The sequence below is a fragment of the Gouania willdenowi genome, chromosome 24, assembly GCF_900634775.1.
Source record: "Gouania willdenowi chromosome 24, fGouWil2.1, whole genome shotgun sequence".
Lineage (NCBI taxonomy): Eukaryota > Metazoa > Chordata > Actinopteri > Blenniiformes > Gobiesocidae > Gouania > Gouania willdenowi.
Window position 1 is genome coordinate 8933676 of NC_041066.1, and position 17319 is coordinate 8950994.

General features: G+C 37.8%; 1 protein-coding gene across 1 annotated transcript; it reads right to left on the bottom strand.

Annotated features, from left to right (window-relative positions):
• Positions 1–1717: 1717 nt before the first annotated feature.
• On the bottom strand, positions 1718–15197 carry nrbp1 (nuclear receptor binding protein 1). The gene is made up of 18 exons (XM_028439969.1): positions 15081–15197; positions 13120–13384; positions 10880–11002; positions 10655–10756; positions 10470–10559; positions 10333–10373; positions 9542–9636; positions 9343–9426; positions 9196–9254; positions 8248–8346; positions 8034–8166; positions 7311–7401; positions 7107–7157; positions 5162–5297; positions 4745–4798; positions 4597–4660; positions 4304–4359; positions 1718–2588 (listed from the first exon to the last, which is right to left on the bottom strand). The coding sequence occupies exons 1-18, from the start codon at positions 15107–15109 to the stop codon at positions 2493–2495; spliced, it is 1668 nt and encodes a 555-aa protein (XP_028295770.1). The 5' UTR covers positions 15110–15197; the 3' UTR covers positions 1718–2492.
• Positions 15198–17319: the final 2122 nt, after the last annotated feature.

Sequence of the window (17319 nt, forward strand, 5' to 3'; positions counted from 1 at the left end):
AATCTTCAATCAGAGGCTAATTTTGAGGTTGGAGTTAAATTCTTGCCAAAACCTAACCAACACTCACGCTTAATGATTCACAAACAAACTCAGTGTGGTTTGCAAATAGAAAACACTACTCACAAACAAATGCATTTCGCTTTGCAAATAAGGATACCTATCAAACAAATATCACGTTTTACGGATACAAAGAAATATGTATTAACATACACAAAACATACTTCAAGTACAAAACAGTGCAATTGTGAGGATAAAAAAAATTGTAATTGAAGGCGTGTTTTCTTTATGTGTAAAACAAATGTATTTCAGTCAGGATCGCTTTAGTCAAAATGTTTATTAGTATGCACTTTAAATTTGGCGTTAAGGCTCTGTTCTGGGACCTCTCTGCCATTACGGCAGCTGCGTGGAATGCCCAAAGCTAAGGGAGCACCCCATCGCTCTTCCATGAGCTACATGGAAAGGCATAGACAGAGAGAGCGGTCAAAAGGACCCCTGGAACAAAAGCGCAGGCATTACATGGCAACAGAAGACACTGTTTAATTACACAGAAGAGGAGGAGCTGAGGTGGGGGTTGGGTTGAAACGCGTTTGCGGACAAAGCGAACGGACGTAGACGTGTTGCAGTGGTTTAAAGACAGCGCCGTGACTAACTCTAACCAATGGGAAGCATGAAACATGGTCAACCGGATGATTAACTGAATTGGGGAATAACCACTCTCAGCTGATGGGGCTGGGCTAGCTTGACTTCCGTGCGTGCCTGAACTAACATGATGCTTAATTTGACAGGTACGTTTCTTATTTGCAAAATGCATCAGTTTGTTTTACATTTGCACACCACACCAAGTTAGTTGTTGGCCGTGAGCAAAACATATCTTGTGTTTGTGAGGTTTTGGTATGATTTTAACTCCATAATACAGAGTAGTTAACTCAAACTACATTATATTTCAATATATTAGAAGGGTAAATCATTTCAATGGTTGACAAAGTCCTAATTTTAGTGGTTTAACATAAGTATAAAGGCCTTCATTGCTCGGTTTGTTTCCATGTAGGGAATTGCAAGAAATATGAACGCTCCAGCCAGGCCTAATATACTGATATAGTGCATCACCTATCTAGGATCTTGATCAAATTGAGTCCCTCTCAGGTGTACGTGAACCACTGGGTACATTAACATGTTTATCAAATTAATTCAAGTGAGTTTCCTTATATTTGTATTTTAAGAGCTTAATAAACCTTTGTGTACCTGATGAGGTTCCACCAGAACAATCACTACAAGTAAAACAAAGAAGTTGACAAACCCCATTAGAACCCAGGCTGCTAATAGTATTTTTTTGTTTGGTTTTTTTTTTTATTCAGGAAGTGAAAAAAAAAAAAAAAAATAGGGTGAATGCGTTACAGAAACAGCAGCAGTGTCCAGCGTACAAGATGGTTACAAGCATTTCAGGCTGCAGCATGCTCGTATCTACAGACCCTGTCAGAAGGTAGTCACAGCATAGAGAGGACCAGACTTAGTTTCCCCTCAAAATGACACGTTTTCCATCTCCCCTCCTGCTGGTGTGCGCGAGCCAGAGGCCACAGGACATTTCCAACAGAAGGTGAAGGTTTAATGATGTGCAAACAAGCAGAGATCTCCAAACAAGTAACAGATAAAGGTGGTCAAAAGACAAACTGAAAAAAAAGGCTATTTTTAGGGTGGAATCTTTCATCGAGGGGGCTACTTTCAGATTTCATTTAAATTTATTGACGAGCTTTCAGGATTGCTTGGAACACCCTTACAAAAGCCCATCCTGAGGCTCTCATTGGCCTTTTTGTGTGAAAAGTAACAGCGTAATTTAAAGATACACATTCAAACAAACCCTGACTTTAGTGCTTCAAATGAAAAACGTGAAAAAACTCAGGAAAAGAAATCACGAATAAATATTCTGATTATTTCCACTTAATATTTTAACCATCGCTTTAACTTTCTGTGTTTGACATTTTTATCTAATGAGCACAGTTACAGATGCAAACTAAAATGAATGCATTTGTGAGTCGTCATAATCCCACACCTCCAAGTGTAAAGGAGAACACAACATCATATCACACACTTCAGTATGCCAGGGACATACACACAACCATTGAACAGTTTGGAGTAAAATTATCAAAACACAATTTAAACACTGAACTAAGGTTTTTTTTTCCTTTAAAGATTACTTATTGACAGAGCTGAGAAATAAGCAAAAATGTATATTTCCCATTAAGTCGCAACTTGTGTTTTCTCTCTTCAAAGAGACGCAGATGGCTGTATAATGTGGGAGGACAAAAAGAGATAGAAAGCAGCGACCACTCAGTGGCAGCTTCCCCCACCACAGAAAACAGAGAACAGGTAGAAGGACCTGTGGTCAGAGCGAGGCCTGGTCCTCAGCAGAGCTACTGTAACATCACAGCTGGAGCCAGTGCTGGTCCTCTAGTGGAGAACCAGGAGGACTAATAGACGGCCTGCCGAGTCCTCTGCTACGAGGAAACCGTCACTGGGTTCAGGGACCCGTTTCTGCTGTAGAACTTTGAGAAGGCCTCTTCGAGAACGGATGCAAGTCGAGGCTGATCGCCCTGGAATGGACATTATAAAAGATTTAAATGAACATTGAAGAACAGTCATGTGGAAACAGGGCCGTCTATAAGGGGGAATAAATGGTAGAGCTTTTTGGAGCCCATCCATAAAGTGTCAGAATGGTTTCGGAATGTTAATATTGGCTTAAAGGGACAGCAGTATTATGAAAATGTCACTTTATAATGGTTTTGCAACAGTGATATACATCCCTTTAGCCTCATTCAGAGGGCCAAAGTTGAAATTCCACATTTTGTAAAAAGTCAGCTCCACAACAAGTGAGTTGGATTTTTCCTCTAATAATATGTCCTGTGCAGAAAAGGCATTGGAATTTAATGGAGAAGTGGCAGAAATGAATAATGTTGCAAAAAGAGCAAAAATATGGCAGGAAAAAGTGATGGAAATAACTTAAAATATGGCAAGTTTGGTGTAGTTGCAGAAAAAGGGTAAAAATAAAGAAAACGTGCTTAAATTGTTGATAAAATATTCCTAGTTTCTTGAAAGCATCTGATGTCCTTCTCCCAGTGTCTCATGACTCCAAGGTTTAGAACGCCTGCCCTAAACGACTGGAAGTACCCATAAGAACCCATGATCAAAATATTAAGAGCAGTTGCAAAGTAGCAATAATTTACATTTTTGCACTGGTGGATCTTAAGATTCGAAGCAGAGCTTCAAAATGCAAAAAGAAGAAATGGGAGCAAGAGACTGAAACCTTTATAACTGAAAACAACAATTTAATTGAAATAAGAGTTTTAATTAATGGATCAAAAGTTTAAGACCACAGCTAAAATAAAACCCTGAAAAAACCCCTCAAAACAGAAATGAAAGATTACAGAAGCACTCGGTAATGGAGAACAATTTGAGGATGATGGCAAGGGAAAGACTAGGACATCAGTTCCAGTGGATGGTCTTCATGAAGCCATCTTCACCACTTGGAGCGTCATTACCACTAGTATTCTGCAAATACTCAGACAAAATGCCAAAAGTCATTTTTGAAGTGATCAGCAAGAATGGCGGAGCAACTTATTACCCAGTCCTTTTTTGACTCTTTCATTTCTGCTTTGAGGGTTTTTTTGAGCTGTGGTCCTAAACTTGTGATAGGCTGATGAAAAGCTCCTATTAGATTTTAGAGCCATTACTTATCATACCATGACCAATTACTGCTATTGCTTCAAGGAGCACTGAAAAAAATCGATTCTTGGATCGATCCAAAAGGCATCCATATTGATTTATTATTAGACATTGTAAGTGCACAAAGAAGTGCTGAAACCTGGGCATGTTGACCAAATCTGTTTTTTCAATAAAATCTAAAAAGAAAGTATTAACTTTCTGCATTTATTTGTTGTTCTAGGCGTATACCTCAGTTAAGTTGCACTAAAGTGTGTTTCAAAGCCACAGGCAGATTGTATGTTATTTTTTTATTTTAAGTTGTTGGCACATGGCATGTTAAAGCCAATGTTTTGAGCGTAAAATATGCCAATAAAATATATTTCATACATAATGTTCTCATGAAGGTGTACACATTTAGAGATTAGTTGTTTCTTAAGTCATATATATATATACATATAAAAAAAAAATCGCAATAATCACCTTATACATTATATCCTATCATATCCTATGTATCGGGATACAAATCGTATTGCCAGATGCCAGGCAATACACACTCCTAATTGCTTCTGATTGGCTCTGTAGGATATTTGAGTGTAACTCCACCCACCTCGCTGATGAACCCCAGCTGAACGAGCTCCACAGCCAGCTCCTGCACATTCTCATCTGCACAAACACACACAAAGCTCAATTTAATAAGTAGGCTTATTGTATTTTAACACTTACCAACCTCAGCATTAGTAAAGCTTCAACATAAAACTTTCTTCAGCAATGTCACAATAATGGTCGAGTATTATGTATTTTGTAATAATGTGATGTTACAATCCAACACAGACAATTTAGCATTGGATGAAGTCCAACTTTAGGGGTGTGGTCTACTATTGGAAATGGAGAGATACTTACTTGGTAACAAATCACAGCTTAAGTGCCTGTTCAGTTTGTCCTCAAGCTTGAGTAACAATGTCAGCTGAAAAAGCAGCAGCAGCACAATGAGATTGTTAAAATTAAAAAATAACTAAAGCAGTTTAAAGCAGAGAAAGAGGAAACTTACATGATGTTTCGTGCCTTCATCCACAGGCTCAATGTTGCATTGCATCTGCAAAACCTACAGCAACAGAAGAAAAACTGTTGTTACAGTAAAACATGTGACTTTAAAGTTGTTACCCACTAAAATACAAAGTGCGTATTGCTTAATAAAGCAGACAAATCCTATCTATCAACTTTAATGTTTCCCATTCCACTCTGATACCACAAAAAGGTAATGGAGTGGAATGGCCTTCATCATTAGGATGAATTCAGCACAGCCACTATGCTCGTCACACAGCACAGGTAACATCAAACATTAAGTGAGCTACTGCAACATTTAAAATCCATGATTTTCAACATTGCAAATGTGCCCCTAATAAAAACGTTTGCTCGCAGACGATTGTTAGAAACCTGTGAGTCTGATGCTCAGTAAAAATCTTACCTTCCTGGTCTCCAGCTCAGCTGGCTCAGGGGTCGGGGTCTTCACAGACGGAGGAACTATGGGGGACTTCACGGCCTCCTGCTGAGGCTGCTGAGGACACGGCATTCCAAAAGCAGTCAGGGGATAGATCCCGTTCCTGATACGACACAAAGGACATCACCTCGTTAGATGACGCAAGTTTACTATTCACAAGAAACGTAAGAAGATTTTGCTAAATAATAAGAATTTTTTTTAACAATGCTTTTAATCCTCATGTATCCTTTTTATGCTATCCTACCTGTTGTCTTGGTGATTTACAACTGATAGAAGTGTATACCACCATGTTAAAGCACGTATAGAGTGTTGATACTTCATGTAGAACATCATAAATATTATCACTGCTTTATTTGATCAACTTTATCTCCTTCTTTAAGTTACAGCAGGTGCCGAAAATGTTTTGACAGGTCCAAAATGCAGCTTTAAACCTTTTATGTTCCACAAATGAGAAATAATAAATTTAAAAAAAACAGTTAGTGATTGGTACATTTGTTTTCATTCTTTATTTGTGAAGCAAACGCTCTCACACACTGTCTCACACTTTTACAGTCAAACAGTTTTTAATCGTTTTATGTATTTCTTACACGTTTGGAAAAAAAAAAAAAAAAAAAGTATATCGTACCGTGAGTACTTCGTATCATGAGCCCTATATCGAATTTCATATCGTATCGTGAGTTAACTGTTTCGTTACAACCCTACTATTCACTTTTCCTCACCTCGTTTCTAATTTAAGTCTAAACCTTGACATCAGGGGCCTCATTTATAAATACAGCGTTTGTACAAAAGAAAGCGTACGTCACATATAAGCAAAGCTTGGGATTTAAAAAAAAAAAAACCTGGCGAGATAATGTGCGCACCTCCACGGCAGCTCTGACCCTACGGTACGCACAAAATCATGAGAAACGGGAAACTCCGATGCCAACAGGAGAAGGATGAAATTAAAGACAGCTCTGTGAAATTGATACAATTTGTGTGAGATAATCGAACACATTGAACATTTCACAACACATTATTTGAAGGATGCATTTGCAAAAACGGAGGAGGAAAAAATTATACTGACGCCTGCAGGGAGTGAGTGACGTGCGTTATTATATTAATAATAATAATAATAATAATCAAAATCACATGATCAATGCGTAATACTCTAATGCTTAAAGACACACAGTGGCTTATTTGGTACTGCTGGAGGAAGTAGCGCATGGGATACACCGGGGGGAGAGGATCTTCAAAGACCAGCGAGAGGCGAGACCCCCGTGAGGACGAGGTGCTGCGGGAGGGAGGAAGAGGCTGCAGTGGGAGGAAGACGAGCTGCTGCAGAGTTTAATCCCATGTTTTTGGCGCACATACAGTGCATCTGTGTGTGTGTCCCACCTCCGTTACACAGAGGGGATTCCCATTGATCCTTTTTGTGAGGCTGAGCTCCGCCCCTTTCCTCCACCTGTTGAACAGACGTTCTTTCTGTGGAGAGTGATCCACATTTTCTCCTCCGCTTTTATGTGTGATCGTTTATTTTTCACCTGTCACAGTCTGATGAGGCAACGCAACGCGATCTGCCTTTCTATCATTTTTAATGCGCACTGTCACCACAATACGCTCTCCTGCGTATGTCCACTGCAACAATTAATACCTCCACATCACAAATTCAGATTAATGAATATTCATTTAGGGCGTTTACCACATCTTTTATGAGCACCAAATGGGCAGAGCAAGGTATTTCTTCACGTGCGCCAACCTTTGAGTTGATTATGATTTATAAACGGAAACCGGCAAGGGACGTACGTGCGCCCTTCTTTATAAAGATTTGTACGCACTTCCTGGTTTTTAGCGTACGCCAGCCGAAGTGTCCTTACCTAGGCACACTTTTATAAATGAGGCCCCTGAGGAAGGCTCTTGAGCTGATGTTTCTTACCTCACATCTTCAAGGAACTTGTCCAACTCAAGAGCAGGAAACTGAGAGAGTCTGATGAGGGAGAGATACTGTTAGCTAACGGATACGTCAAAGTAGAAGAGTACAAAGAAAATCTTCCAACAATTACAGATCTGATGCAGTGATAACCAAAGTTTAAGATCTAATCTCCTTTATTATATTACTGTAGGACAGATGCTGACTCACTTCATCTGAACTCCTTCCTTTGCCTCCACAATGATCAGGTTGGGGTCCATGTTCTTTGTCATCTCCTCTAAAGCATTTTCTGGAATCAAGTCTGCACAAATAAATCAGAGAGGATGCTTAACTCATCACAGCAGAAGAATAATTAGTCACTACTAGAGGTGTGCATTCACAATAAGATATAGATCGCAATATCAATAATTATAAAGTACAAAAAGGTATGAAATACAATTTATTTACTTTTTTTTAAACTTGCGAGAACAAGTAAATGGTAACTAACTAGTTCAAAAACTAATATCAAAAACAAGTGGTATGCTTATCAAATAGTCAAAATAAATGTTTCAAAAAAGTTAAAGTTTGGCTTCTACAACAGATTCTGATTAAATTCTGAAGAAAAAAAAGTAGAGACTTACATATATAATAGTGACCAGTATGTTCCAAGCTAAAATGCTTTGAGGAGTGAGGTAGTCTAACAAGGTCTGATGTGATTCACTGACACCTAGTGACTGGGCGTTTCCATGCTATGCATGCGTTAGCGCAATTAAATGTTTTTTCCCGTTAAAAAACATGATTAAAAATTTTGATTTGGACATTTTTTTCGGATCGATACAATAATCGAGCATTGAACTATTGCCATTTTTTCCTTACACCCAGTTTTTTTTTCATGCCAAAACAAACATTGCATCAGAATAAGTATCTGGCCACATTAGCTCTGTGTGTACTCACGCTGGTGGCCAACGATGCAGTGTGCAGCCAGCAGCTTGAGTAAGGGCACCTCGAACAAGGCCTGGTGGAATAACAGCTCTTTGGCCGTGGGTCGCTTCCTGGGGTCCACTTCCAGACACTTTTGAATGAATTCCTGTAAAAACATCAGGAGTGGAAATGACATCAGGAAGTTAAATGATCTGCACACAATTCAATTCGAAGCACCATCACTGACCCTTTGGAGCGGGTCCTCCAACGACTGAATGGCACTGTTTATGGCTTCTTGAGAGACATAAGATGAATCTCCATTACTCTGGATTTCCAACACAGCCATCTGAAAAAGGAATAGGACAAAGATGGGTCAAACAGTTACAGTATTCAGTCCACATAGAGAACAATTATTACTTTAGACGAGAGCTGTGTAAATGTAACTTCGCTGCCAGATATTGGGGTTTCAAACAGACTTTCACCATGTCTTTCTTTGAGACACTATTACCAACTGATAACCAGTCTAGAAATCAACTTCTTCAATCATTTAGTAAAAAGATATTTTGCTTGAACCTGAGATATTACAGATGATGTCAGCAGGGAAACAAAAACAGCAATGGCTATGAATTTGACTAAATGTAAATAAGCAGCCTTTTTCCTTTTTTTTAAGTCTATGAACTGTAAATATAAAAAAGCAATTTTTAAAAGACTTTAAAGATGCAAATGTTTTCTGACTTCCAGACAGTAGATAAATATTGAAAATCACTGCGCTTTGTAAACTATTTGCTTTAACTTACTTTTACACACTGACATGTAAATAAAGAGCACTTTTTTAAAAACTGACACTTTTCTTCTCCCAGGTAAACAATGGTGGCCCATTGAAAAAAGGTCCATCACCCACTTTTGGGTACCGGCCCATGACTTAAGAACCTCCAATATGGAAAATTAAAATGAAGTTAATTTACATTTAACATTGCTTGATATTATTTTAATTTCATGAATTGATGAGCTTTCATGAATTAACCGTTTGAATAAATGTTCTCGAATGTGTGATTAAAACCATGGAAACCATACCCAAGAAATTCAGCCTGGGCTCTAATTATCATCAGCAACTACTAGTTTCACACTGACAGTTCTTTTGTTTACTTATGAGGCAATCTTACACAGCTCTGAACAGAATGATGCTTCGTCTCACCTCTAAGGCGCACATCCCAAAGGAATAAATATCCACGGCTGTGGTAACATTGGCAACAGCTGAAAGCAGACGGGAGTCGATCAATAACCATAGAAACACTGCGGATCACCCTAAAGGTGCCAGTATTACACCAACGCACCATCTCACCTGCGTATTCTGGAGCGAAAAAATGAAGGCTCTTCTGCTCTTCACGACATGTTTTCACATGGTTGTTGATCGTGTCTGGAGCCACTGAATTAGTAAAGAAAACATTAAACAGACAGTGAATGATGCTGAATGAAAATGTGTTGAAATGTCCAGAAAGACTTTCACACCTAATCTAGATGATATGACCTCTGAATCTCACCTGAACCAATTTTAATGAGGCCATTGTGCTGGATGAAGATGGTGTCACAGGTGAGGTTTCCGTGAATGATGGGAGGTTCACAGGAGTGAAGGTAGCTGCAAACATGAGGGCGATACAAGAAAAAGTCAGGGATAAGGGTTAAACCTTGGGGTCGTGACCCCATGTTGGGTCCCTTGTAAATAAAAATTACATTTATATATATATATATATATATATATATATATATTTATTTTTTTATGTATTTTTTTTAATTATTGTTTTGCAGTTAAATAATAAATAAAAATACATAATTCAAGGATTTTTGTAAACACGTACATAACAAAATAATGTCCCCAAATACCCCGTTTAGCCCTTAAAGAATTGAGTAAAAGAATAAAAATAGAAAAACAATCATATACATATAATAGAATATACACAAAATAATACAAATATACAAAACAATAGTGACAATAATATCACAGAAATAGATTTACAGTGCGGGAAGGGGCAGAAAGGTCAAAGAGCTTAAATAATAATTACTTTTCAAATAAAAACGCCACGTATACATTATACAACAACTGTTTTCTATACTTTTACTTTCTCAAATATAAATCTAGTTCAAATAAAAGGCAATATGAAAATTGTTTTTGTGACAAAGTATGAAAAACACAATCAAAAAACTAATTTCAGAAAAATAAAGTCTATAGGGTCATCAGAAATTTGTGATAAGACAAGAAAAGGTTGGTAACCACTGGGTTAAACGCATGCTTGACAACATTCTGTGCTACTGCCTTCAGAGAGTAATCTATTACCTTAGAGCAGAGAGTATTTGTATGCACCAGCGCTTCCAGGCCTGTTGGAGGAACGAGTACACCAGAAATAAGCTTTATGTAAAAGAAATTGAAACAAAACTGGAGCATTTCTGCTGTAAGTGAGGAACCTTTCCCACCTTTTCATTCATAGTCTTGTGGTTTTTCTTTGTTTTCTTTAAAAACTGTTTGAGGCTTCCTGAGGACATGTATTCAGTGATGAATATAACCTGCACACATTGAGAAATGACCAAATGAGTCAAACAAAACAGGCCCGTGAGCTTCCATGTGAATATGAAACAAAGGAAACATCTCATCTACATACCCTGGCTCTGTTTTCTTTCACATCAGCCCAATACTTGTGGAACTTGACAATGTTCAAATGCTCCAGCTGGATCAAGTTGTCAAACACGGCTTTTACTTTTTCCTTGAATGAAAATACACAACAGACAAAGTCACTTTTTTTTTCTTTTTTCACTAGGTAGAGGTACAACCAAATCATTATTGTACTCAAAATACCATTTCTGATCATACATTTTGCTGCACATACCTCTTGTAGTTTGAAATTCTTCCTCTCGGAGAACATCACCTCATTCCACACAACCTCCACCCCCTCCTCAGTGTCCATGGCCAAGTAAGCATTGTCTATACCAGGAACATTGCGCTGATTTACCTTTGGAGTAAGAAAAATTATTAAAAAAAAATACATCAGGCTTTATCTAATCACTTTTATACCAGTTTAAGTCATAAAAGTTAACTACAGTAAGTACAGACACAAAAGTACAACACATAACGTTGTCTTTCCTGAGGGCTAAAGAATCAAGAGTGATGCTAATTATTTATAACAAAAACTGCAATAAAACAATACAAACACTAGTTTCAATCATCTATAACGTCCACGTAAATACTGGCTTTTATTTTTGTAGACAACTTTTTTCAGGAAATTTCACTTTGAAATTTGAGGAAGACTGAAAGTTGGCAGTCGAAACATGTCAGGAGATCCAAGTACATTTCCTAAAAAAAAAAAAAGTTGTCTGACATAAATTAACCTTATTATTATTTAAAAAAAAAAAAAATGAGACAAAATGAGCTTGCCAGAATTATTTTATTTAAAAAAATTGCATTTATGTACCAGTACTACAGTGCGCAAAAGTTTAACAAAGCAACCTGACCATCTAAAGTCAAGTCAGTAAATCAAAGATTTAATGGTGCTAAAATCAGGAAAGGCCCATCAGCCATGACTGGAGCCTGACGAGAGTGATGGAAATCCAACATTACACACAATTGTTGCTCTTATTTTGTCCTATAACTCAGTGTTTCCCAATCTTTTTTCATTGGAGCATGACATCTCTGGCGCCACCCTGCGGATGGTTGGTGGCACTGCTATAGCAGCAAGGATGTCCAATCAGAGACTCGCTAAAAATACTTTGAATTGGGATGTTCTCATTGTTGTTCCTGGGCTAAAACACTGAAAACTGCCTTTAAAGAGAAAAACATGTCAATATTTTTTTCAAATAAGTTATCATGTGTCATCCAGGACATTTTGAGTTCTACGTTTACAATATATGGTGTAAACTGAAACTATGAACGCATTGTCTCATGAAAAAAAGTCACGAGTTAGAGTCTTATGTGTAGTTTAATCTCACTAAAAGGCAGAGGTCATTATTTACACTGATGCACTAAGGAATTTTATCCCAAACCATAGAAACTGGTAGATTTAATACCATTCCTGACAAAGACAGTGTGTTTGTTATTTAACTTTAGTGAAATTGAGAATGAGACTAAAAAATGTCCATGATTAATGCTGACTGTCTCTGAATTAATGATGAGAAAAAACTTGAGTTCTGTTTTAAAAAATGAACCTTTGTTATAACAGAGTGCCCCACTGTTATTGATCTGTAAATAGATCACGCTACTTTGTTATGATATAGCTTTGTCTTTTATCTGGAGAACACTGAAATTATCTCTGATGTCTTAAAAACCCATGGGTACTTTTTGTACATGGCACATGAATTAAAAAAGAATCTTATCTAATAGCAAACAGTAAATATCTGTACTACATGCTATACGTTAGGTTAAATAAATATCCAACCGCTGTGCCTACTCCTCTACAGACATTATACTTCCATTATCCATGTTCAATTAGATTTCAGTTATGATAACAGTGACAAGCATTTTCTCCAATTACAATTAAATTAGTATTATTTTGTATCCTCAGAAAGTCAATTACAATTATGTTCTCAATTACAATGAATCACAATTACTGAGCCTGAAATAAATAACCTGATAAAAGTTAACCTTCCTCTAGCGTTAGCATCTCTTATAATAATGGGTCCTAAATCAGCTGTAAAATACATTAAAAACAAATATCTATCATCTAATTTCTTTCATATCTATTGGTTACATTGTTAGGCTTCCTAATCAATAAAAACATAGGTTTTAATATCTATGATGTGAGCGTCTGAGCCTTTTTTGTGTCAGTATACCCCCCGATTTGCATATCCTTTTCAATGGTAAAATTTGGGAAAGCAAAAACATATTTTAATAACTGTTGACTACATATGTGTAGAAGTGTAACATGATTCCCAAGTTTTGTGTGAAATTATAATTGACATTTTACGGAATTTTCATGGCAATTACAATTTCAAAGTCAATTATTTGAACTCAATTACAATTCAATTACGATTAAGAAAGACATTTTTGAAATCACAAGTACAATTACCCCATAATTGTAATTAATTACCTATGTATGCGATTATAATTATCAGTGACCCCCACCCTGGCTCTTACCTCCTCTCTCCTTTTCTGCCAACGTCCACACGGGCTCTCCTCCAGAATCTCAGACTCATCTTCGCTCTCCTCCTCCTCGTCTTCCGTTGCCGCGGTGGCCGGGGGCTGGGTCACCATGGAGACGGGAGGAGACACGGATGATACTCCTTGACCTGCAGGTGCAGCGGCAGCAGCCATGGCTTCTGGTTTCCCCTCCTGTACAGTGTCTGAGGCCTGCTTGCTTTCTCCCTCAGACATTTTCTGAGCTGTCAGGCCCAGCAGCCTGCTGCTGGACACAGGGAGAGCATTTATCATCCGTTATCTCACAGACACAATCACAGGCATGCACGGTAGCAATACGCAAATGCATTTTATCGAAGATAATTCATTGTTCATTCTAGGGATGTCCCAATATAACACCGATATTACTGCCTTGATTGCTTAATAAACTCCAGAAATTATTGGACTTTGAAGTAAACAAATATATTTATTCTAAAAAATATTTGAAGTAGTTAATGTAAGAACAATTAACAATTTAGGCTGCATTTATTTCTAAAAATTACATTCATTACAAACATTGCAGTTGAATTTCAATAAAGGTTTAAAATTTTATTTTATATTTTTTTAAACCTCGAGAGCTCATGGGTCACACAGGGAGCACAATCGCCCTAAAAAAAATTGTAATTCAAGAATTTGGAAGGAATATTATATGAAGCTCAACATAATACACAAAACCAGTCCAAAAACACACTTAATGACAGCAAAAGTATGAAACGTAACAACAAAAAGTAAAAAAAAAAAAAAAAAACATTTCCAAACTGACTCAGAACACAAAAAGACAACAGGCACACAAAATTATGACAAAAACACACTAAACAACAACAAAATGACACTAAATGACAGAAAATTATACAAAACAACAGCAAAAATACAAATAAAGACTGAAAATGCACAAATTGACAACAAAAATTCAGATAATAGAAAAATACACAAAATGACGACAAAAACAGTACACACACACAGACAAGCACGTAGTGACTTGAAAAACACACAAAATGACAACAAAAAGTGACCTGCTGACAAGATATTTTAGAATGTGATGACCTCCTGAACCATCAAGTACAGTAGAACAATAACAGTGGCACAAAAAAGTCACTGTAAATGTATAATTTATTTATTTTTATTTTTTATAATTCAGTAAATTGTATAATGGTAGGCTATAGAGGAAGTTTAACGATGCACGCGCGTTTTATTTAGGTCAGAAAAATTGCGTAAAAACTGTGTAAACTACATCAAAGTGAACATTAATAATGTTCAGGGAAACTTAATAATCATTAGAAAATCTTTGAAAAATAAACCAAACAAAAAAACGTCAAACACTATTAGAGTAAGGTGAATGGTTTAGTTGGATGATGACGTGTATTGGGCAAACATAAACAAATAGAATATACATTGAAAGCAGCACAAAAAGCACAGAAAATACAATTAAAAGCACAGGTAGAAATCACCTTAATAAGCAGTTAGGATTATAAATATGAGTGGAACCGAAGCACATACATGTTAACGAAGGGACAGGTGACGACGCCGGCTCCAGTTTAACAGAATCCCTCCGCGGCAGGCCGACCACTTAGGCTGGGTTAGCTCCGTTAGCTGCTCAGCGTCTCCTTGGCCGTGATGCGTTCACGGACCAGCAGCAACAGCAACAAAAAAGCATAAAGCGGGCGTTCACAGACGTGGCTTCGTCTACTTTAACCATAAAGGTCCCTGGTTGTTCCTACTAGCTACCTCCCTGCTCGCTGGAGACGGTGTTAGCTACCCACCGCCCCTTCTCAAGACTCGCTACTGTGTAACTAACACTACAGGACCACGTTCACAGCCCGAGACGCGTTCACTGGCTTAAAAAAACACCACGGCAATTTGGTGACACAGAGGAGTTAGTAAGGTCATTAGCTCTGTGTTAAAGAGCACGGCGGCGGACTGACTTGAGAGTTAGCTTCACATTTAGCCACATACGATGGCGACAACTTCCAGACCACACTCACACACTGCCCCCGGAGCTCAGAACGTCACAGCCCTGCCCGTGTTGCCAGATAGAGGGAGCACTTTCCCGTCTTCGCAGCGAGGGACCATACAACTAAACCAGAGGGTTATTTATTCTTCATTCAAACCCAGCTCAGGGTTAAGTCCAGGGTTAATTTGATAGTCCGGTGTCACGATTTTAGTTCACCTCCGTGCTGAGATTATAACCCTAACCCTAACATAATCCAACAAACAAATAAAACACGTGTCCGTTAACTTTGAAAACAAAAATAAACTTTTTTTTTTTTAGCAAACATTTATTTTCCGGCAGTGCGCGTGTGCGCGCATGCTCATATATGTGCATACACAATCTCAGTACGACGTGAACTCAGTCCGTGACACCGGCTCCGTTTAACCGGTGTAACGGACTGTGAGTTTACCTCCGTGCTGGGATTATTTTACAATCTCAGTACGTGACTGCTACGTACTGAGACGTACCCATGCTGGAATTGCTATGCGCAATGTCATACAGAGATTGCTGTACTGATTTTAAAAAATGATTAAAAAAAATATATGATTGTTATGATCAGATTGATAATTTATATGAATACAACAGCTTATTATTGTAAAGTTACATTCGGTTAACTGCTATTTATTGCAATGTATATTACAATCATGTTTTTTTTTGTTTTTTTTAGAGTAAACTATTCCTATTCATATTGAAATTGCTGCATGAGACACTATTATTTTACTCAAGTTGTTGACTGAGATTGTCACTCACTCAGCGCGGCGGAAGTATTAAAAATCACAGCGGAACTAGCAAAAATTCATTTTCGTGCAGTGTGCATGCTCATAATCAATCTCAGTACGAGGTCAACTCAGTCCGTGACACCGGATTCTAACTGGAACGACAGTTTAATCAAAGAGAAAACACCTTAGCTACCATGCTAACACAGTCCGTGGCGCAAATCTGCTCCTGACCAGGTTAAAGCACCTGACTTCAGATGAGAAGCCAATAGTAACGCTTAAAACAGCTCATGGATCACACGTGTTTGAAGAAAGATCTCTGATTGGCTGACATCCAGCGTCACTCTCCTGGATTTACAAACTTAATTTACAGAGCCGGGAGAAGGAGATGAGATTCACTGTCCTCTCAGAACACTTTGGATTACAATATGCTCAAAGATACGGCAAAAACAATTACATATTGCAGCTTTAAGCTAAACACTGTCAGCTGGCTTGGCTCAGCTGGGGAGCTCCAAGCTGAGAGGAGTTAAATGAAATAGAAAACCAGGTTTAAACCGTAGGCCTGGCACTCTTAATGAACATTTTGATGAAATACCCCCCAGTTTTAAACCAGCTTTATCAGTCAAAGTGTCATTTGGACCCGTTTTCCAACAGAAAAGAAAGCATTAGAAGCCACAAACCCTTTTAACATTAAAATGAAGATAAACCTGCATACAGCGTGATTTTCGTATTTGTTTGTACCTTTATGCTGTATATAAACAAACCATAGTGTGTTGCATTTATGAAATCAGTTAACTGCTACAAAGAACAGTTTCATTTGTGTATGTAGCAAAAATATTTTGAACTCTGGAAAAAAGACTTGAGGCTTATCTTTAAATAAAGTACTAAATGTCCATTTGAGTTCTTTTTGTATTCAAGAACAAAAAGCCGAACTTCAGTTTCATGGTCACTTCATGAACATTTGTGGGTTCGAACTCTGCAAGGGGACTTTTCTTGAACATTTTATGAAACTTACTCTAGCCTGAGTATAAAAAAGTAGTCAAAGCTCCTTCATGGGGTATGGCCTGGATAATCCCCAAAAGATGATGCAGTGAGGTTTGGGTTATATGGACACTGTTTGAGTCCTATCTGATATAGATTCCTCTCCAAGGTAAAGTCTGAATCTCCCTTGATGTATACAGTAAATACACAGACCTGATTTAGTTTTTTCCAGAAAGCCACAGGGAGCCACAGCAGAGGGATGAAAGAGCCACACGTGGCTCCAGAGCATGGGTTGCAGACCTTTGAGCTATACTGTGGACAAAAAGTAAGAAAATTTGTGTTTGGTAGATTGTTGTTGTAATAATGCTTCTTGGCAACAAATCTTAAATGTACTTCCATTTGGTGCTGCATTTGTGGGATGAGCAGCAGAGCTGAGCATTACCTATGGTGTCACGAATGAAAATGAGGACCCAA